This window comes from Pezoporus wallicus, unplaced genomic scaffold (assembly GCF_028554395.1).
Source record: "Pezoporus wallicus isolate ANWC-B61680 ecotype Strahan unplaced genomic scaffold, APGP_CSIRO_Pwel_v1 contig_5069, whole genome shotgun sequence".
NCBI lineage: Eukaryota > Metazoa > Chordata > Aves > Psittaciformes > Psittacidae > Pezoporus > Pezoporus wallicus.
In genome coordinates, this window is record NW_026642361.1 from 6,961,238 (window position 1) to 6,984,407 (window position 23,170).

Below are 23,170 nucleotides of genomic sequence, written 5' to 3' on the forward strand. Positions count from 1 at the left end.
GAATCTTTTTTTTTTTTTTTTCAGATGGTTGAGTATCTCTGTTAGAAATTTATAATACAGATCATATAGCATTGTGGAATAAATTCAGCACACTGGTAGGTAAACATGCACTAACAGCCAGTAGAGTGGGAACACCCACATCTGGTTAATTTCCCATAGGAAATGCTGCTATTTTGCCAATTTCAGCTCTACAAACATTTTCCTTCCCACTCTAAAAGATGCTGATACTAATTTCCTACTGGTGTGTAAACCACTTAGAAATAAAGGTAACTGTACAAATGAAACTAGAACCAGATACATGCAAAGCTCTGGAATGCCCAAGTAAACAAACATCTGCTGGGAGGGGAATTTCTGCAGCTTAGATACAGTGATATTGAAACTTGTAACGACAGTGGATCAGATTTCAGACACAGACATAGGAACCTAGCACAGCTTAAGAACCCTGCCTGACTTACTCCCAGCTGCTACTTCAGAAAGTATTAAGCAGGTCTTGTGTCATATCTGCAGGTGGTTTTAGTACTGTGTGATATGTAAAATAGTATAACCCACCAATGAACCACCATTTCTAAAAATAACATCTGTTTGAAATGAAGAATTGACACAAATTACACACCAACTACTGCAATATGACAGATGCAGAATCACAGAATGATTTGGGTTGGAAGGAACCTTGAAGATCATCTAGTTCCAATTTCCCTGTGCCGTTAGGAAACCTTCCATCTCCACTCCCATTTCATCCCACCTTTAAATACCAAACCCAAACTTTTAACTTGCTTCATTCTTCCTTGCAAGTATCTTAATAGAACACACACTGCTCTAAATAGAAGAAACTGGAGAAATTTAGGACATGATATATGCATTCCATTACCCTGAATTTTGTACAAAGCCAAGTCATTGTAATGGTATCTATTCTAAGTCATGTAGTTTGTCCAGTTTGGTCAAAACAAGATGATGCAAAGTGTTTTGTTCAAAGAAAAGTAAATTTATTTGGCACAACATTTTGAACTTTACAAAGCACATGCATTATCCACTCTCTCTATTCTTGTTGGATCTAAAGAAATCTAGAGAGAAAGGCAAAGAAAAATAAATAGTAACATGATACTGAGTTTTATTTTTGGTAATTGTACAATTACAGCACATTATTCACTGAAAAAAAAACTTAAACCAAAAACCACCAACCCTTCATAATTTACCCTCAAGAAAAGAACAAAAAGGCAGCAGTCCTTCTCCAAGTTTGAGAACCATGGCAAGTCCTCAAAGATGTTTAGCATATATTATCACAGAATCATAGACTGGTTTGGGTTGGATGGGACCTTCAAGATCATCCATTTCCAACCCCCTGCCATAGGCAGGAACACCTTTCACTAGACCAGGTTGCTCAAAGCCCTGTCCAACCTGGCCTTTGCAAAGAAACTCTCAGGGTCTGTGCTGTAAGTTTTAAAAGTCAAGTTTTCTAAGTTTTCCAGGACACACCAATGTGACTCAGAAAGACTGACAGGCTTTATTTAAAATAATGTTTCTCCTTCTGCCCAGAAAAGTAATCACTGCTCACCAGACAATACCCTGACAGGATGTCAGTGCCCTAAAACAACCAATGAGGCAGCACCAGAACACTCAGCGAAAGTGACATTAAGGCAAATGATTTAAGGAGTTTATGTAACTGCTTTACCTTCTCTGATGCTCACTTTACAGTCACAGAAGCCGTAAGGCCAATCTGAACTTCAAAGTAATTACAGGTTGAAGAACGCGGTTGATTGAAGAATAGGGTGGATTGAAGAATGGGGTTGATTGAAGAATAGGGTTGTAAATAAGGGACTCCAAGGACTCCAAGGCTTTGTTAGCAACTGTAGAGAAAAAGAAATGACTACATTAAGCTTTGCCAGAACCATCTGCTGGTTACTGATTATTACAAGGATCCTAAAATGAAGGGATGAAGAAATAACCACCAGGGGTCCCAAGGCCCACTACCACGTTTTAGTGCACATGTGGGGAGAATTCTCTGGAAGTGTGATGTAATGTATGTAATCCAATGAATATGTCTAAGGACAATATAATCACAGCCTGGTTGATGCTCAGAGGAGACACACTAAGAGGAGCTATGCCCTGTGTCTCCCAGCACTGCAATAAAGAATACCTGCTTGTCAACTGAAACTTTGTTGGCGAGTTCCTGGAGATTTCTCCGAATCACCTTAATGACCACAAAGGGACACTCTGCTTGGCTGCAGGACCTGTTGAGGACAGGGATCCCTGGGGCCCCTGGGAAAAATTTCCCCAGAGGGACCTCTCCACTCACTTGTATCACTGTGGAAGCAGACAAGGACCATCACCATCATTGTAAAAGTATTCTTTTGATTATTTTATTTTATGGCATTCCGTAAGGCATAGGAGACATCCTATGCAGGAACCCCGATTAGCGTGTCATAAGGCATAGGAGACATCCAACACAGGAATGCGGGAATGTGGTTAATATTCTGTAAGGTGTACGCAGGAAAAAAGAAAGCCTTCTGTAAATTGGGATAGAAAAATCTCATAGGTAAAGCCATATACTTGGCTCCTAGCATCCATTCGGTATACAGATAACCATTCTGAATTGTTCTGTAAGGCATAGGAGACGTCATGAGGGAACGCAGTTGTATTTTTCTGGTATCTGACCCCATTTCTGAAAACCGGTGTTTGATGCTGTGCTTGAGTAATTAATGAATGGTGAACCGTTTTTATTTTTATCGTGCTGCTAATTAGTATTTGTATACCTGACATATGGTTTTGCTTTTGTTTTATTGTGCTACTAATTAGTATTCGTGTACTTGGTGTATGTTTTTGTCTTTGTTTTCAAAATTGTGAGCAAGTGAGTGGAATTTTTGGGATCCCATGTGAGCGGGTGTGTGTATAGCATGTATAGGAAAATAATGGGAAATCCACAGAGCGGAGAAAGAATAGAAAAGAGCCCTCTGGGATGTATTCTGGCTCACTGGAAAGAATGAGGAGGATCCCCCAGGGGCTCAGTAAATAAAAATACTTTAATATTGTAACCAGTGGTGGCCATTATATACCTTAGAGGATAAAGGAACAGCCTGCTTGGATACACTACTCAAGAGTCAAGAAAGCACCAGAGCCAGAGAAGATACGGTGAGTCGAGTCTTCAGGACCCCCACATGTGAGACTGCATCGATCATAATCTGGACTTGTATATAACTCAGTTGCAAAAGAATTTGCAATAGGACAAGAAAAGGGGGGACTGAAGAATGGGATGGATTGAAGAATAGGGTTGATTGAAGAATGGGGTTGATTGAAGGGTAGGGTGGATTGAAGAATAGGGTTGATTGAAGAATAGGGTGGATTGAAGAATGGGGTTGACTGAAGAATAGGGTTGTAGATAAGTAACTCCAAGGACATTAGGCTTTGTTAGCAACTACAGAGAAAAGGAAATGACTAAGATAAGCTTTGCCAGAACCACCTGTTGGTTACTGATATGACAAGGATCCTAAAACGAAGTGATGAAGAAATAACCAGCGGGGTACCAAGGCCCACTACCACATTTTAGTGCACATGTGGGAGGAATTCTTTAGAAGTAGGATGTAATCTAATGAATATGTCTGTTTAAGGACAATATAATCACAGCCTGGTTGATGCTCAGAGGAGACACGCTAGGAGGAGCTGTCTCCCGTGTCTCCCGGTGCCGCAGTAAAGAATACCTGCTTGTCAACTTAAACTTTGTAGGCGAGTTCCTGGAGATTTCTCTGAATCAAGGTCATGAAAGCTTCGCAGAAACATCCTTTAAATATTTAACAGCAGCTGAGCTACTGGGAGGCAGCTGGCAGGTTGATGATGCACACCAGGGTGCTGGGCACTGCCAGAACACCTTCTCCTTTCTCTTCTTCGTAAGCCTGTGCGCTATTTTGAGGGGCTGCAGGACACGGCCCCCAACAACGGAGGAAGGGCTGTCGCTCAGGGGAACAAGCACCCACATGAGCACCCAGGAAGACCCGCGCCCCAGGAGTGCTACAGTTGGCGCTTCCTCGGACGGTGCTAAAAGAGGTTGACATTAACACTCTTATGGCAGAGAACAGCGCAACCCACAGTTGCGGTACATACAGCCACTCAACACCCCCACACCACCCTCCTTACCGAGGCAGACAATTCCCTTCAACAAGATGGCGGCCTCCTTTACCAACATGGCGCGTCAAACCCCCATTGGCTCCCGCCACTGCCCCGCTATAGGCTAAGCCACAGGCTTTCCCCGCCCCCTACCCTCCAGGGCCGTGCCCCGCAGTGGGAACTACATTACCCAGGACACCCAGCGCTCCCCGCCTCCCTTCCCTTATTCATTGCCCTACGTATCGTGCCTCGCTCTCCCGGGTATGGGGAACAAGGTGTGGTCTCGCGATAGTCCGTAGGGCCCGGCCCGGGGCGGGGCGGAGGGGACGCCCCGCTGTGTTCTGCTCCACCCAGCTCCGCGCAGGAAGCGAAAGCGAGCGTCGCTCTGCTCCGCCGAGACCGCTGGCCTGAGCGCCATGGCTGCCGCGGAGGCGGCGGCCGCGCCTACGAAGGCGGCGCTGGATCGTAGCAGGCTCTCCCCGAAGGAAGAAGGGGAACTGGAAGACGGCGAAATCAGCGACGATGACAACTGCTTTAGGCCCTATGGCTACGAGCCCGGCGGCGGCCTCGTCAGCAGCAGGCCCTACTCGAGGCGCAGGCCGCCTCCCGGCCTCCGCGGTGGCATGTCCCTCTCTTCCTCCTCCGGGCGCCCCTTCCCCCGCTCACGGCACCAGCCGCCGCCGGAGATGGGGCACCCGCACGGCCACGGCGGGTATCGGCCCAAGGACTCGTTCCGCTCCCATCCGCCGCCCATGCCGGCGTCGCGGATGCCGTCGGGATCGCACTCCGACACGGGCCCCCGGCTCTCCTTCTGGGAGCGCAGCCACAATGCCCTGGACCGATTCCGCTTCCGAGGCCGGCCCTACAGGGGCGGAGGTCGCTGGGGTAGGAGCCGAGGCGGCGGCGATCGTGGCGGCAACCCTCCGGGGAGGCCGCCCGTAGGGGGAGGCGGTGCCGGGTTCGGTAGCGGCCAGGGCTGGAGGGAGCCCTCACCGCGAAAATGTATCCTTGAGACGTGAGGGGGAGCGGAGGCTGGAGGCGCTGTGCTGCTGGGGTGGGTCTGGGAGTGCCGGTACCGCGCTGCGTGGCCGAAAGCCGTGGGAGGGGGCGCTCTGCCCTCCGGCTTTGGCATTAGGACTCCTGTAGAGGAGTCCTAACGGAGAAGGAGGCTCCCCTTCCAGCCCCAGGGCTTGGCTGGGCCAGCAAGCAGGCCCTGCTTCTCAAGGAGAGCCTGTTGGGAAGCCGGATTACTGCCGTGACCTGGCATGCAATCTGGCTGATCAGTCCCGTGTAGCGAAAAAGTATAACCTGGAACAAAGCCTTTCCCGATTGGATTCGAGGTGGCTGCTTTTTTTAGCCCGAAGTGTGAATATTGTGAAGCGGGGTCAGTGCGGCAGTTTTAATGCGTATAATTAAAGTGGCTGGGTTGTAAAGCTAAAACCCTAAGCTTGTTAATTTTCCTCATTGGGCAATAAAGGATTCACTGTTATTTCATTTGTGCTTCCAGCCCTTTAGAGGCTGTTACATATAGCTAAAGTTAACTTTAAGTTGAACTAGGACTGTATATAGAGGGTGTAATTTATATGGGAGTTTGGGTGATGTCGGAAATGCCTGTTTCTCTATAAAGCCCCCCCCCCCAGCATTCAGCATAGGATATTCTCTGCAAATTTCTCTTAGACTTACTTAGGTGACTTTATTAAAATACCTCATAGTTTTCTAGGTTTGCTATAGAAGAGACAAGAAGAACTGATGCTGAGTCTAACTTAGGGGCAGCCTGATACTGAAACTTGATGTAACTACATTGTCTGACTGAAACTGTAGACAAGTGTAAAAAGCACTGAGAGAAAACTAGTGGTTAAAACCTGTTCTGCAGAATCCTGCAGTGTTTTGTCCTGTGTACCAATAGTCAAAGGATGTGCATTGTTTGACTCTGCTGGCTGATCCCAGGAACAGGAATTTTTCCTACTTGTGCCAGTACTTAAGGCTTTGAAAGCCACTCGTTGGATCCTTGTGTTAACTTAGATACAAGATTTATTTATCCATGGCAGGATTTTTTTAAAAATGTTGGTGGAATATGTAGACTAGAGGTAAGAGATGCTTTTAGTCAGTCTGACTTGATAAAATTACAGCATTACTAAAGTCTTAATAAAAGCTGCTCATTGGAAGATCTGACATTGAGAGGCAGCAAGTGAAGATGTGATTTGCCCAAGGTTACACAGTAAGACAGTTCTAGTGCTGAAAATGGATTGTAAAGTATCTTAATTTGCAGTGTTGTGATGAATACCAGAAGATGCTTACTTTCTGTGTAACAGGTAATTTGCAGGGCAATCATATTGATCATCCTAAGCAGGCCTTACAAAGCTTGTTCATATGATATGCAGTCTCCTCCATTTTAATTAAAAGGTCATTCAGAAACCAAAAGAAGGAAATTAAGAAATCTTCCCTGCTCCCTGAAGTGCACACTTCTGTTTAAAAGTGATAAAGTTTTAATGTTGTTGCTCTTTAATGGATCATATAGTTAAGGCCATGATTTTCATTCAGTGTAAATTCTTTCCTGTATTTTTCATATTCTTGCCACCTGAAGGATTCAATATTATGGTATCCCTAAATAGTCAGGTACCCCTTGTTGATACTATTGATGGAGCAGGGGTGTAGTTCATGGGCATGTGACTTCAGAAGAGATCTTCACATCAACAGTTACACGGAGGCTTGTGGCCTGGAGTAGTATTTGGAATTCCTTCAGGAAAATGAAATGTTTGTGTGTCTGCTAAGAGAGAAATGGCTTTTTATCTTTATCCTTGGAACTAATACTTTGCACAGCGCCTTGCAGGAGTATACGTATAAATGGACTAAATGACCCAGTGGAACTCGGGTTACTTTTCTTCAGGTGTTAGCTTTTAACAGTCTTTTCTCTTTTAATTCCTAGCAGCTTTAACATGAAGATGTTGGATAGTCATTCTGCAGAAATCCTTCCATAGAGAATTCTGGAATTTTCAGCCTGAAATACGGGACAAAAATGTGACTTTCTGTTCCTGTTGAATTCCAGTTCTTCACAGTGTACATTTTTCTTCTAACCCACCAGTTTTTTCAGTTGCTCTCTTTTTTTGGTTGTAGGATGAAGAATAGGTTGTTGATTGAAGAATAACCATTATTTTAATGTATATATGCCTGTTGGCCTTTCATAGCACTCAATGTAGTCTTGCATTCTGTATGTAGAACCATGTACATAAAAATTCCTGCATAAGTGAAACAGAGTTTCTCATTAATACTGTTGTGGGAGCTCTAGAAATTGTATTAACCCAACCACAAAAGAAGTCTCAAAGCTTTGTCTTGTTACCCAACTCTAGATGACTCTAGAATTTATTGAAGTATTGAAGTATTTATTGATGTATTTTCATATTAGATAATAGACATATTATTATAGATTGTTAAATCACTTAATGTCAGACTTTCCTGTCACTCAAAATTGCTAATGTAGCTGTTTGGTTTTTTTTTTAATAGAAATGTGTTGGAATTGAATTTGGCAAATAGGTTTATTACACAGTTTGTTATACTGTATTCTGTGCTTTACATCCTTTGTTGAGCTACAGTTACTGCATGCACTTCTTGGTATTTTCAGCATCTTTATAGATTATTTCATTGCTTTCTGGATTTCATCTAGTTTATCTTTACTAGTTTCTGCTTTTTGTTCTGATGCTTAAGAGAGCATTGTATAGGAAAACATTTCCTGATACCAGAGAAGTTGCATTTTATAGGATACATGCCTAGATTCTTCATACTTGAGTTAGAAGTTAACGTAAAGAAACATCCGAGTTATTGGTGCAGGTTGTGAGCAGAAGACAGATGTAAAGTTATATTCTTGTAGATTTATTAGGTCTGCGTTTGGAGGACACCTGTTTTAGCTGTTAGCTTTACTCCCTGTATTAAGAGATGATGTTGATTAAAAAGCATTTTGCATAACTGGGCTTGAGTCAGCTGTTATCACAGTGGGGCTGATATTGAAAGTCAAACGAGTTAAACCTGATAAGGTATCCTAGAAGATTTCCCCTTGAGCATGATTATTTTACGGGATAATTTAGCTTTTCAAGTGTCAGGTGAAGGTATGAGGAAGTGAACCTCTAATAGTGAGAACTTTTATTTTGGATAGTTGCCTAAGAATATTTCAGTTTCCTGCACTGGACAACATGTTGTCAAGAGCATCTGTCCCCTTGGGCATACATAGGCCTTTTCTGAGTAGTTAGTAATTACCATTCCTCTTTTAGTGTTTTTCAAATGTTTTGGTTGCAAACCTTTACCTACTTTTTTATTTGCTTCAGTTATTGATTATTCTCTGCCTTACTTCATTTGTTGAGCTACAGTTACTGCAGTATGTAATTGTGCTGGGGTTACACTCAGCCTTTTATGAAAGGGTAATATGAGTGAGAATTAATTTGACCTTTCTCAGAATGTCAGATGGGGAGTTAATATTTGAATTATGAACTCTGAAAGTCTGACTCTTTGATAGGGAATTGTCTCAGCATTACAGCTGTTGTTTCTGGGAGGATGGTGTAAGCAAGGTACATGACTTCTCAGCAATTAATGAAATTCTTGTCATAAGTAAGATGTTTTAAATTGTTAGAGAAAATGGTTATTTAAGCTGTCAGTATAGAATAAAGGATACATTTTGTGCATGCTGTTCATCTGTATAAGGCATATTTTCCAAGCTAACCTTAAGGTAAAACTAAGTATATGGGAATAATCTTAAATTCTATTTGTTTTATTTTAGTTTTCAGTGGTAATATCGCCACATGTTCTTGTCTTAGTTTCCTTGACCAGTAATTCAGCCAAAATTTTTGGAAAGTCCCCATCTAGAAAGAATTACTCTTCGAAAAGTGAAAACTCTGCGGAAGAAAGTTTTGAGGATCTGCTGTTGAAGTATAAGCAGATACAATTAGAACTTGAGTGCATTAATAAGGATGAAAAACTGGCTTTGAGCAATAAGGAAGGAAATGAACAAGATGCTGATAAAACAGTGAACACTGAGGACCAAGTACCTGTAGATAATAACAGTATTACAACAGATGCTATAAAAGAAGTACCTCCTGAGGAGAAACCTCCAGTTATAGCCTTTCAGGCATTTGAACTGAAACCTCTCAGACAAAAATTGCCTACTCCAGCAGAGAGAAGCAGATTAAAAAAAGGCAAAGAAGGAACCAAGCAGCCATCACAAAAACCTGAAGTCACAGAATCCGGCCAAGGTAAATACTTATAGAGTTCTTTTGCTTGCCATTACATATCATCTTTATTAGGTGTTGGGGAAAATTTTACTTTAATGAAAATTTGAATTGGAATGTTAAACATTTTAAGTTAAAAATTGGATTTACTTCTAATTTATGTAATTGCTTGAATTACATAAGCATACTGGGAAGCATGTTTTTGCTTTGGTTTTAAGTTTTTTAATCTGCGTTTTGTAGTCTAACTGATAATTGGCACAAAGCAGGAGGACAAGACTTGAAGGTTTTAGTTGCTGTTACCAGCAGAAATCATTGTCTTTCAGTGAAAGTTTTCTGTCTCCTTTGCCTTTGTTTGTTTTTTTTTTTTTTTGCAGAAGCAAAATGTGTTTTGTTTGGGTTTAAGATGAGAAGGTAACATTTGGAGACAATTTTTTGCATTTTGTGTCTTACGCATTTTCCTTAGTATAAGAGGCCTTTATGAGAGATTTTCACCACAATGATTTTTGTCATTACTGATATTTGCAACTAGTGAAGAAATCATGGGCCAGAAATAGAAAGGATTTGTTGAAGACATGCAGCCAAAGGGCAGAATTAGTATCTTGTCCAGGTAGTTCTGGACTGCAGGCCCAAAATCATAATGGCTCAGATACGTGAGGCCAAAATCATAATTGCTCAGATGCATGAGGCCAAAATCATAATTGCTCAGATGCATGAACCACTTAGCAAGAAATAAGTTATGTCCAGCTGAGCTGTGGTAAATGTCCTTGAGCTTACTTTTTAAGTCTGTGCAAAGTAGAGTAGTTAACTTAAACTTCTTTTGAGACTTCTAGTAAGTGTTAGCTGTGGTTGAGGGTGTGCTTATGGATATCTCTTATCATCTTGTGTTAGCTAATTTGTCAGTGTATGTAAACTGTCAATTTGAGTGGGAAGAGACACAGTAGTGAATGGATGGATTAAAATTACACGTGAGTAATTACTAGGAATATGAAGAAAGGAAGGACTAGAGCACTGAAAATTAGAATGATTTGTATGTAACTTCAGAATGAGAATTGGAAGACAAAGCCTCTGAAGAAACAAAGAGAAAACTGGTAAATAGTAGTCAAACCACCTCATGTAATGTAGCTTTTTTAATGGCAGACATGAAGGAAACAGCAGGTCTTGTCCATAGAACTATAACCAGTAGCCTGCAGGAAGGGAAGGTGGCAAGGCAGGAGGAGTAAAAGAGCTTTTAAAAACCAAAAGAATCTTTAAAAAAAATTAAAAAAATTTTTGCATCAAAACTTGGAAGTCCTGAAGTTGAAAATACAGTTCATATGATAGTGAAAAACAGATGCTATAGTATGCGCTGTAAAAGTATCTTAATTTTTGCATACCACTCAAATGTATGACAAGAATGATCTGAGAGCACCCCAATTTTATAAGTTACTGCTTTTGACAATGTAATGCAGACTTCTAGAGTAGAAAAACCTGTCTGATTTGAGTTATTGCTGGTCCAACTGTATCAGGTGAAAGTATTGTACTAGATTATGCATATATTAAGGCATTAGCAAAATTTGTTTTTCCATTATATTTGTTTTTATATGGTGTACTGGATGTTTTCCAGACCTGTTCAAGTTGAAGAGCTTGTCTTTAAGGTCAGGGAGGTTTTTGTCTCTTGCTAGAATTAATTCTCTGTGGTTCAACTGCTCTGGCACACTTTACCATATTCCCTGCTTTCCTTCTTGCCCATTAGTCTGTTCTGCCTGTGTTGTCCCCTTCTGTCTGAAAGAACATTTCAGTTTGTGTAGTGTGTCCCTGCATGTGTCTGTGTCTGCATCACAGAAATTACTGTACCATCTGTGTTTCCCTAGTTCCACCCTGTGGACTGCATGGTTAAGATCTTTGGTAACTGTAATGAATTTTTGGAGTTTTCTTTTAGAATACACACATGTATTAGATACTAGTTTTCTTCCTTTTATATCTGTACTTCTAAATGCATGCATGTGCAAACAGGAAGACCTCCAGCATTAGCTATGTGCCATTTTTGCTTAGGTATAAGGTCCTCTAGAATAATAAATATATATCTATATATAGTTTAAACAACAGTTTTCTGAATATGACCTTTCATAAAATGTTAGGAAGAGTAAAAGCAGTACAGAGTGCAAACCTTTTTTACCAATTTGAATTGTGGGAAGGAAACTCTCTTTGAGGAAAGACTAATACAGGAAAAGATTGCTAAACTTCTCAGTATTTATTTCCTTCCCCTGGTGCAAATAAACATATGTGGTTATATGCATGAGTTACATATCTGTAATTTTGTTATCTATTATATCAGTTGCTTCAAACTATAATAATTATGTAATAGTATACAGCATTATGTATATTATATGTAAAATGTAATACTTTAATGTGTATATACATACACACTATATAATAATCAGATGGATATATGGCTTTTGGGCAGACTAGCAAATTAATATGTCAACATCTTAGTGTTTAGCAAGAAAGCATAACCATTTATTATGTATTTCCATAGGATAACTCTCTTCGGTTTTTGTTGGCATGGAACGGAGCAAGTGTGTTCTTAGATGCGGCTTTGTGCCATTATATTTGATGCTGCAAAAGACTGACCAGTTGCTCAAAATAGCTGCTGGTGGAATCTGAGATGCTCAGGACAGCAGCTGATAGGAGGTGGTGGCGTAAAACAGATGGCAAGAAATCTTCCTCCCCTTGCCTCCAAATCTGGTTTTTACTGGCTCTTGAGGAAATATGTCTCAACTTAAGAAAGAACGATTAGGAAATGACAAATCTTGCCTTAGGCTCATGGCATCACGATGATGTGAATTTCATCAGACATGCCAAGTTTATATTAATGTTTGTTAGTGTGTTCTTATACAAAAAGCTACTGCTATACTTTACACTTTGTACAAGTGCTCAAAAACGCGGTATTTTTCTTTTAGAAGGTACAGAAGACAAAACATCTGAAACATCAGTGCGAAAGCTTAGAAGCTCAGATGTTACATCTGAAAAGGTAAGAGAGTATTCCTCTGTAGATGAGGAATAATTGCATTATGATACTCTGGCTTTTTCCAAACTGCAGTCCAGAAATGTTTCAGTAGTAGAAATAGTCTATTCTTAATGAATGACATTTAGCAGTACAGTAGGATTTTTAAGCTTTCTCTTGGTAAAAATTTTGGGACAGAATTTGAAAGATTTTAAAAAAAAAAGTTACATAATGCTTCCTGACTTTTTGTCTTGTTTGTTCTTTTCTCAAGAAGCTGCATGATGATGAGGATGAGATGTCTGAATTGCAACTTAGGCTTCTTGCACTTCAGTCTGCTAGTAAAAAATGGCAGCAAAAAGAACAACAAGTGTTGAAGGAAAGCAAAGAAAAATTAACAAAGCCGAAAAGTGTAACACAGAAAGTCAAAGCCAGTACAAAAGCACATTCAACTAAAAAAACTAGTGTTACAGGTAAGTTTAATGTTGCTGAAATGTTTATAAATAGCATGGCCTCTGAAATAAACATCTAACATAATACATTATGTGAAACATTGGGCAGTGAGCCTTTAATCCTTCTAAAACCCTATCTGCACAAAGCTCTTGAAGAATCTAGGATTAGGGGGAACCATTTAGGTGAAGTTAATCACATATCTTTTTATTTAAAGCCAGGCAAACTTTGAGGAGACAACAGACAAAGACATCAAAGAAGCTGCAGCAGCAAAAGGAACAAGACAGACGTCAGAAAGAGGAAGACCAGAGAAAACAAGAAGAGGAAGAGGAGAGAAGAAAGAGAGAAGAAGAAATCAGGAAAATTAGGGACCTCTCAAATCATGAAGAGCAGTACAATCGATTTATGAAACTAATTGGAGGAAAGAGGAGATCAAGAAGCAGGGTAACAAATTTGTTATGTGGTGTTCAGGGATTATATTTGGGATTGAGTTATTTCTGTCTTGCCCATCCTGGTTCTGTCTCATGTGTGTCCATCATTCTCCATTCCTTCTACCTCCCCCCCCAAAAAAAAAGCTCAAAGTATTTCAGTGTTTACAGTGTTTTAATCCAATGCTAGACAGGCATTCCCTTTGGATTTTGTAAGATCAGTTTTGTGTGACTTGTATATTTGGAAGTCAGTGGTATTTTCCTTCTAAAATACTTTGAATGTTGCAAGCAAAGAGCAGCCTGTAATTTAACACAAACCAATCAACCAGACTTCCTTTGCTTTCTTCTCTTAGATCGCAGTTTTGTCTCTGCATCTTCAAATTTATGTCCACACAACTTCAGTGGCCTGCTTCTTTCAAAATGTTGCCTGGCATACTTTTTTAATTTGTCAAGGTACAAAATATGTTCAGGCACAAAACATAATTAATTCAGCCTCATCACAGGATGGCACAACTGTGTCAAATTTTTGAAGGAGGAGTGTTACTGAACTGGTCATGCTGCACTTGTAGGCTGTCTTCATTCTCTTGAGATTAGCAAAAGGCACTTGAATTGCTAATGTTCTGTTTCTAAAACATTGGTACCTTACAAAGAAAATGACTTCTTCTGTCAGCATTAATTCTTTCGTCATGGGAGCAGTACAACTGCTGCAGCTAAATGCTTCAAGTGCTTGGAGCTACTGATGCTGTAAGGAAAAATGAAACTACAGCAAAGGGAATTGGCACTCCCTGATTTGAGGTCATCTTATAGGGGAATCCCATTTATAATAATGAGTGGAAAACTGAGGCTAAAAGTGTTTAAACAGTAGGAATTCTAAAAATTACCAAAACATCTACTATATGCCTTTGAAAGGTACAAATTGAGGAGTCCTAAGAAGTCATGCTTACCTGTTCTGCCTGTGTTCGGTGTTCACTGAATACTGTTTGGCATGTATATAATGTTAGGCATTCTTTAAACAATCCGATACATTAGTTGTCATTCTCTAGACGCATTTCAATGTGGTATGTGACTTTTCTGGGACAGTTAAAGGATTCTCCACCTGAGATACCAGTCATAGAAGAATCGGAACATGTTTCACCTAAACACATAACTGCTGTCATAGTGAAGATGATACTTGTGCAATTTCGTACTGTTTCTAACAAGGGTAGTTGAAGTGTTCTTGGTGACTGCCATGATGGCTAAACAGCAATAATAAAGGATTTAATTCTCTTTCAGTGTTTCAGAAATATGCATTTAGCCATCGCAATTTACAGATAGGTAATGACCTGATAGGTATTTAAAAACTGCTGTCTATTGTGACCACCCCTCTCTCAAGAGATCCAGTTTTAAAACTATTAATTTGGCAAGTTACCACCAGCAGTGGATTTGATTAAAACGTAATCTTCAGTTTGCTTTTTGTACAAACTAAGTAAATTATATTTATAAAACAATTAGACAAAATTATAAGGACCTTGTCCTGAAATTTACTTTTGATTGATTTCTGCCAAAAGAATAACATAAGACCAGCTAAATAAAATAAAATTTTTTGTGTGTTTAGTCCTCAGATACAGACTTGAGACGATCGGTGGATAAGCAATCTACAGATAGTGCAGGAGGCATATATCAGTATGATAATTATGATGAAGTTGCTATGGATACAGATAGTGAAACTAACTCTCCAGGTAAGACTTGTATAATTTTTTTTTAGTATGTTGATTGGTAAAAATAGTTTAAAAGTAGGAAATGAGTCATTTTAGAAGGAAAGTCTTTTGTAATGTAGCAGTTACAGAACTTGCATTTTAAAGTGAGTGAATTCTGTCTTGTTTTAATGCTGGCTCTCTTTACCACTACATCAGAGATGGAGAACATTGTGAAGATCTTTGAGGCTATACTGTTCTCATTGCAGTGCTGTGGAGTTTATACTTCTACATTTCCAAGCACCTATGTAGAAAGGGCGGGCTCTGGTGTTGACTAGATAGACAGCAGGATTACAAAAACAGGTGTTCCAATGAACATCAAGTGAAATGTGAGTCAGCTGTGTGGCTTTGAGTGGTAGAAGTGATCTGTGGTGCAGGTTGTAGTACTGTGATTGTAATGGGTTGCTAAGCACTGACAGGACTGTATCAGTTTTCTGGTTTCATAGCAGAAGGATAGTGACGTACTAGGAATCTAGCAAAGGGCTTTTTTGGCTAAGGCCTGTTTTGATAAAGTTCACTGTGGACTCAAGCACTTGATTTATGGACCGGAATTGGGAGAATGCGGTTTGTGTTGCGAAGGCTAAAGAAGGCTTTTACTAGTGTTTTCACCTGTGTAGTGGGGCAGTTAGAAAGCAGATCCAAACTCTAACCTCTGTGGAGTGCGCTACAGAAGGACAAGGGGCAATGCTTAAATTGTAACAAAATAAATTCAGATTAGATACAAGGGAAAATTTTCACAGGAGATGGTCAAACACTAGAGCAGGTTAACTAGAAATGCAGCATTTCCATCCTCAAATATACTTGGACAGGGCAAGGCCCTTGGCAGCCTGACTTTGGGGGCAGTCAGCATGTGAAATGTTGAGAAAAGCATCATTAAGTATTCTGCTTTGTTGGCCATCTTTATTCTCTTGCTTATCATCTTCCATATTTCTTTCTTCCTTTTTTCCCCTCATTTTTAGTCCTTTCTTGCCAGCCTTCCTTATGCATTGCTAGTTTGCTAAAATACTGCACCTGCTGTTTCAGGCACATACACTACATGAATTGTCTCTTCTTGAAGTGTCTCAAACTCTAGTTTTATGTTTCAGAATGCAATATCAGCTGTGCATTTGGTCTGCTTCTGTCCCAGCTTGCACTGTATTTTTGTGGCCAGTAATCAGACTCATGTGTTGAGATACCTCATTTAAGAAGGTAGATTCTTGCAAATTAAATCAAAGAGGGCTAAATCATTCAGAATCATTACTTTAGTAGTACTGTTTGGATGTACCTGCACTTCATATGTAAGATAGAAAAAGGATAGGTAACTACTATTTTTATATACATGTATGTAAGAAATAAATGCACTGTGCTGTGTCTAGTATGAACTTTAAAATTGATGCGTAGTAAAACCATTTGTCTCCTGCTGCTGCATTAAACCAGTTGAATTATAAGCATGAGCTGGTGTTTAGTAATTACCTGCCAAATTCCTTATGCGCAATAATTTGTTTTAATTACAGCTTCTTCTCCAGCGCAGCCTCCTTTCTTTGAGTGTCCAGTAGGATATTTCCCACCTCCAGTACCACCAATTTCCTTGCCACTGCCACCTCCAATTCCAGTAAGTAACCTTGAAAGGAGCATGTTCTTGTTTGTTTTTTTTTTAAATGCTGGTAATTCTCATTACATCTCATTTGTAATGCTAAAGTTAGGATTAAATTTGGATTCTGTTTTTGATATAGTTCTGTTTGATGATTCCCTTGAACTGATAGACTTGGTTTTTAAAACCCTATTTCAGCAAAGTTTTGGCAGATCCAGTTCCTGTTAAATGGAAATTCTCCCTTTTGATCTATATTTTTCTCTTCATTGTTAGAGCTATGCTGTTTCGTAACAGAAAGCAAAAATAGCCTGAGGCACATAAGGAAAAATAATGAATTGGAATTATTAGTGCAAGGCAACTTTGCCTCCTGTCTCTAGGCCACATATGTAGATACGGTTATTCTCTGAATTGTTACCTTGTTACATGGGGGAAAACCAGCCAAAAATGTAGCTGATCAGTGCTTTCAGACTTCCTTCATTTTGACTGTATGCTTTCTGTCTTCTCATGTAAGAGTCCCTTGGGAATCTAATTAGTCTTGTGAATTTTTTTCCCCACTACTTCTCGTCACTGAATGACTGTTAGCTGCCTCAGTAAAGCAATAGAAAGTTGTCATTTCCTGCTGTGACAGCTTCTGAATTTTTAACTGAGGGAAATGGTAATTTTGTTAGCTAAGACAAATTCATAAAACTGCTTAAAGACTGCTTTTTCAAGCAGTGTGACCCTGTTTGGTCAGCCATGGTTTTGTGGCTTTTCTCTGGTTCCTATTCTCATTTATGTGTAGTTTGTATGCCTGCACTACTTTATTATCCAAATGTAACAGTGTTGTATTATCTTTAACTAAATGTTCAGCAGTGGCCTTTGACAGTGAAGTAAAACCACTGCAGTTTGAATTAGTTTTAAACCATAAAATAATTTGGGTCTCAACCTCTACTAAATAATCATAAAGTAATAGTAATTTTCATGTTTCAAACCCTTGTTTTCGTTTTTATAGCAGCCTGTACCATCTTTGAGCCAGCTTTATGCAGAGGGTATTTCTTGTGTTTCTCTTGAGCCACCTCCACCTCTTCCCCCGCTTCCCCCTGAAGAGCCTGAACAGCCACCAAAACCTCCTTTTGCTGATGAGGAAGAGGAAGAGGAGATGCTCTTAAGAGAAGAATTGCTGAAATCTTTAGCCAACAAACGAGCTTTCAGATCTGAGGTACTCCATTGTTTGTTTTTTTTTTAATCTAAACCTCTAGATGGCAGTCTTGACCAAAATTAAATGTAACCTGCCAAGTGAAGATTAAAAAAAATAAATTAATATTAAAATAATAAAAAAGTAAGATTAAAAAGCCAGGGCTTTTTAATGCTGCCTTTCTGATTACTTAAGAAAAGGCTCTGAATTTCCATCACCCTTTGCCACCTCAAAAGAAACTGAACCAAAAGCCACCCCAGAACACCCTTTGAATTGTAAATTACAGCTTGGTTTTTATTTATGAAGGAATTATGGAACTTCAAGGTACTAAAAATTGAGTATGTATAGGGAAATGGGGATTGTGTTTTCTGCAGAAAAAAGCTTATTATTAGTCAGCTGTCAGAAAACAAAACACTCCTTTAACAGCCTAGCAAAAGGAGTTGCCAGAGGTTAACTTTTTTTTGGTGTTCTGCTTGTTTTTGGAGTGAGAATAACAGTTGGTGTGTTTAAAAGTATAGATTGTTTTGACCTCATTAATAAGTCACAGATCTTTTGCAATTGACCTGTGAATAACTGACATGTTCTTGTGTGCCTTGTTTAATACTGCTGCAGAATTGCAGAATTTTATCTGCAATATTTGGATAGTCTGCCTGAATCACAGTTCCAAGGCATGTATCAAACCCGCTTTTATGCTTATGTTTGTCTTTTTTTAATAGCTCTGCATAGTGCATATTTTTATGACCATATTTTCGTTTTATTTTATTAGGAAACTTCAAGTAACAGTGGTCCATCGTCCCCTCCTGTTCCAGATAACTTGCAGCCTGTGCCAAGAAGCAATTTGACGGCTGTCAGTATTAATACTGTGTCTCAGCCACGGGTACAAAATACAAAGCTTGTTAGAGTACCGAGGCTTCCACGAGCAGTGATCACTGTAAGAAAATATTGCTTTTTTTTATTAATAAGAAAATAAGTTGAAATTGCCCTCAGTTCAAGTGAGCAGCAGACTTGAGATTTTCTAGTGATGCAGCACAGAATGGTGGAGCATTAAAAATTCGAATTATCCATAACTTTAAGGATCTGTATGCTCTTCTAGAATTTCACACCAAAGTAAAAATATACAGCTAGAGAGCATCAAACACAACAGCATTCATTTGAACTGAGAAAGACTAAATATAGTTCAATTACCTTCTTTTCCACATTAACACAGACTAAAGGGTGCTGTTCAATGGTAGCTAAGCCAATCTAATCACTGTGTTGCCAAAAAAGTGATGGTGTTGCTCTTTCTCCCAGTCTTGGCCACATGGTGTCTTCCTTTTCTCTTAAGCAATAGGACTGATGTTTGATGTTCCAGACCTCACTTTAACTTGGTTAATAGGACTGATGCTCCAGACCTCACTTTAACCTGGTTAATATGCTAAACTGGTTAGAAAACTAACCTAGGGTGGGGAAACAGGTATTTTTCCTTCTAGGGGGAATTGGAATTTTTCAGTGAACAGTGTGTAAGCATCAGAGGAAGCACAAGAGTGCTGGTTGAATGGCATGTCTGTGAGTGCATTTGGAAGACTGAGGAGAGAGTATTCTCAGGCAGCAGCAGACCTTGTTACATTAGCTTAAGCCATATTTTATAACTTGATCTTCGTTTGAATGGTCACAGGAGGTATGTGCAGCTAGCATTTGATTTGTGATGTTGGCAGTCTTCTTGGATTGTTGAAAATGTGTTGATAAAACTCTACTGGCCAGACTGAAGCCCATGTAATTGACTATTTATGTCAGTGAACCATACACAGAGGCTAATTTGTGATTATTTTAACAACATATGTTGTAAAGCTTGGTTTGTGGCAGCTCTTTCCCATGCAGATTCTCTAATGCATACTGTAGTATGATTGAGTCCATACCTTTGCTTTTCTGTCAGTGAATGTCATCTCTAAGACCAATTTTTTTGCTAAATTTGGATAAATATATAGTATCTTTCAGACTGCTACGTCACTGTCAAACCTAGCTATAGCTGGCCAACAACTTTCTTGCTCAAAAATACAGACTGTATGATCACTTACGGTCACCTGGTGCTGTAATGGGGGGGGGGGTGATATGGACCCAAAACCTTAAGATGGTAGAGACCTGAATGTTTTCTTTTTTTTTTTTTTGTCATTCTAAGGCCTACTTTCCTTTCTGTAGGAAAATTACGCTCTTAAGCTTAGAATGGGTGTTTTTTTTTTGTCAGTACCCATCTTCATAATCTATTTTAAATTCTAGGTATAACTGTAGTAATTCTTCAGTTTGGACATGCTAATATCTTTCCTGTCATTGTTTCACATTTACTTAAACTTTTTTTGTGTTCTTCTGTTTAAATCCTAAACCTATTCTAAAAAAAAACCTTCAATTGAGGGAACATGAGGTTTGCATAAATAAGGGAGAACACGTTACTGGGGAGCTGTTAGTTTGTCTTAGTAACATAATGAAAGTCTCTTATCAGCTGTGCTCTTATGTAAATGTTAAAAAACCTGCAGTGGAAATGCAGTGCCTGTTGCTCAGTTAAAGTTGATGGATTAATACCTTGTGTTTGGATCAGCTAGGTGTGGAGTTAAAGACCTCTGCTTCGTGAAATAGGCTACAGATGCTGGTTTGCTTTTTCAGTGGCATCTGGTAACCCTTTTTCAAACTAGTCATGGACACTCAGAGTCTGTTCATCACAAATTGAAAATGTGTCTTAGAACATTATAGAGAGATCCTGCATTACAACTGAGGCTATAGTTCCCCAGCAGCGGAAGCTAATCTTGCAGAAGGAGTGTGATGGTAGTTGCCTAGTGTTACTTTACTGATTATACATTTTGCTGAACCACATCAAAAAATAGCACCTGGGAGCAAACACCTGGAGAAAAGTGGATTTTTGCCTTCCCTACTATCAGCTTTTCATCTAGAAGGAAAACGGGGAAGGCAGTTAGAGATGGTTTACTTCACACAACTGTGCCAAAAGCAGCTTGGCAGCTTTGGTCTTTTAATACTAAAAGGTAGTGATATTGAAGGTGTGTATTTGGCATCTGAAGATGAGAAGGCCTTGTGGCATTAACTTAGGTTTCCATAGAGCTACAGACAAAATATTTGCAAGGAGAGGACTGGTGCCTTGTTCTGTCTTATGCATTGAAATTTCACCTACCTGTGCTATGGCTGTGCGAAAATGATGCAGCTGCAATATATTCAGAAGTAGCAGATATTTTAAGAATTAGAGAATATCAACAAGAAACAATTGTGGAAATTGGGTATTTTTCAGGGTGATGTTTGTTTTTTTTTTTGTGGGGTGTGTGCTTTTGGAAGACAAAGCTTTGAAGAGGTCTTGTCTTGAGCTAAGGGTTGAACCTGTAACTGTAACTGTCCAGACCTACACTGGGAGATGGGAAGAAGAGTTTTGGAAATGGGAACTAGTAGCTTCTCTTCAAGCTCTAATTCCAGAGATTGGAGGTTAATCTAAATTAAATCGTCTGCTTGTTTCTTTGCGCTGGAATTGGCAGTCATCTGAACTTCAGTGAGCTGTTTCAGTTAGTGGTGTTGTCAAAAAGTGATTAATCTTGTTTCCTTTGTTCTTTAAGCACTGTTGGTGTTCTGCCAATTTTAACTGCCTGAGCAGCTCACTAAGGTCAGCTAAGTGTAACTGTGGGACAAAAGGCATCACAGCTGTGTGGCAGAAATCTGAGGGAATTCTGGTAGATCTACCACCGTATTTCTTATTTGTATTTGGTTGATTGTTACCTTTCAGTTACTTAACAACATTGCTTGCAAATGTCAGATGATTTTCACTACAGTTGAAATAATTCAGGAAGTGTTGGAGTCAAAGGTTTGAGATTTGTATGCTGTGACTAAAGAGATCTAAACATGCTGCAGATGCTTGGAAACAGGTTGAAAATGCCTTTCCTGTCTCATTTTCAAGAAATGGATGTGTTATCTCCATCTTACAGTGCAGGTGCACAAATGCTGAGGCTTTTTCTTTCAATGCAGTAGTGTTGTGCTACAATAACAAAAGGAGATAATATCTTTTTTTTTCTCTACTAATAAATATGTGCTTAGTTAAATCTGTCTTTTTATTTCTTGCTATAAAACTTCTTCCGTTCTCCCTACAGCTTCCAAAACACAAGTCTGTTGTGGTTACATTAAATGACTCAGATGATAGCGAGTCTGATGGAGAGCCATCTAATTCAACTAGCAGTGTGTTTGGAGGACTAGAATCTATGATAAAAGAAGCAAGAAGAAATGTTGAGGTAAACTGTTAGCATTTAGGAGGCTTATTTTTAATTATTGTGCTTTTTATATGGAGTTTAACCTTAGAATTTGGTCAAGAAATACTGGGTTTCATTAGAAACGGGCACAAGTGACTACATTACTCCTGTCTGCACCACTACAATGTAATTTGGTTTGCACAAGCTAATTAAAATAATTTTATTGGTTAAGATGTCATCCTGGAGATAGAATTTGTAATGTATTTTAGTTTCATTTTTTCAGTTAAAATTCAGTGCATCTTTAAGGAAAAAGTGTTGGCTTTAAAAGATCTTACTAGCCTTGAACAGCCTTAAGTTTGTGCTGAAGTGCCTCTTAAAAATAGTATTTAATAGCTGTGTTTTAAAATAGTGTGACTAGTATTGACTTGAACCTCACTGTAACAGGCATCAAAAATCAAAGCCCCTCCAAAATCGGAGAAAGAAAACGATCCAATGAGAACTCCAGAGGCTCTACCAGAAGATAAGAAGATAGAATACAGACTCTTGAAAGAAGAGATTGCCAGGTACAGCTGAGTTATTAATGTAAATTGTATATTCTTTGTGTTCCTTTGCTAGTCTATTTCTGTAATTGGAAGGAAAACTTGAGTTTGAAAACCTTGCCATTCAGGTTTTTTCCCCATTCAATTTTTTAGTAAGACAACATAGGAGTCTAAAAAAGCCCTTGGATTTGGACTGACTCTAGTTGTTTGCTTGCCCTTGCAGTTGTGAAAAGTAATTTTTCTTTTAACTTGAAATCTTGTCCTGCTACTTCTTTGAAGATTTTAAAACTATTTGTAGTACCCACTGAAATGTATCTTGAAGCTACTGAATATCTTTGCTTTTAACATCTGTTTCAGTCGTGAAAAGCAGCGCTTAATTAAGTCTGATCCACTGAAAAACAGTTTGCCCCCTCCAAATTCTGATGGTGAGGTTGATGCAATTGGGAGAATAGCAGTAGTGACGAAACAGGTAACAGAAGCTGAAGCAAAGCTTAAGAAAAACAGGTGAGTATTTTGCTGTCACAAGTCCTACCTTGCTTGCTTAGCAGGATGAAAATAGTAAATAATCTTTTTGAATGTAGCATTTGAAGTATAGCAAATAATTGGTTTTCTGTTGTCTTGAATGGTAACTATTTGTTGAGTGTGGTTTTCACTACTCTGTACACTTTGAGGGTAGCCTGTTTCAATCAGATATGCCTGATACATATAAATGGATGTTTCTGCATATTACATATGCTGTTTGAAGCTTTTCCTGTATATCTTTCCTCTTTTAGCATGCCT

The 23,170-nt window shown here is 39.3% G+C and overlaps 1 protein-coding gene across 5 annotated transcripts in view; it reads left to right on the forward strand.

Moving 5' to 3' along the window:
• The first annotated feature begins 4,475 nt into the window (after positions 1–4,475).
• Positions 4,476–23,170, forward strand: part of ZFC3H1 (zinc finger C3H1-type containing) — a 40,668-nt gene continuing 21,973 nt past the window's right edge. For 3 of the 5 annotated variants that reach the window (XM_057429440.1, XM_057429443.1, XM_057429444.1), the window contains exons 1-12: positions 4,476–5,097; positions 8,919–9,332; positions 12,248–12,318; positions 12,563–12,761; positions 12,956–13,182; positions 14,761–14,884; positions 16,393–16,490; positions 17,461–17,667; positions 18,410–18,574; positions 21,756–21,893; positions 22,296–22,414; positions 22,748–22,894. In XM_057429440.1, coding sequence (XP_057285423.1) covers positions 4,512–5,097; positions 8,919–9,332; positions 12,248–12,318; positions 12,563–12,761; positions 12,956–13,182; positions 14,761–14,884; positions 16,393–16,490; positions 17,461–17,667; positions 18,410–18,574; positions 21,756–21,893; positions 22,296–22,414; positions 22,748–22,894 — 2,495 coding nt within the window. In that variant the 5' untranslated portion in view covers positions 4,476–4,511. The remainder of the gene's footprint in view (positions 5,098–8,918; positions 9,333–12,247; positions 12,319–12,562; positions 12,762–12,955; positions 13,183–14,760; positions 14,885–16,392; positions 16,491–17,460; positions 17,668–18,409; positions 18,575–21,755; positions 21,894–22,295; positions 22,415–22,747; positions 22,895–23,170) is intronic. The other 2 variants (XM_057429441.1, XM_057429442.1) reach the window with 2 other exon arrangements.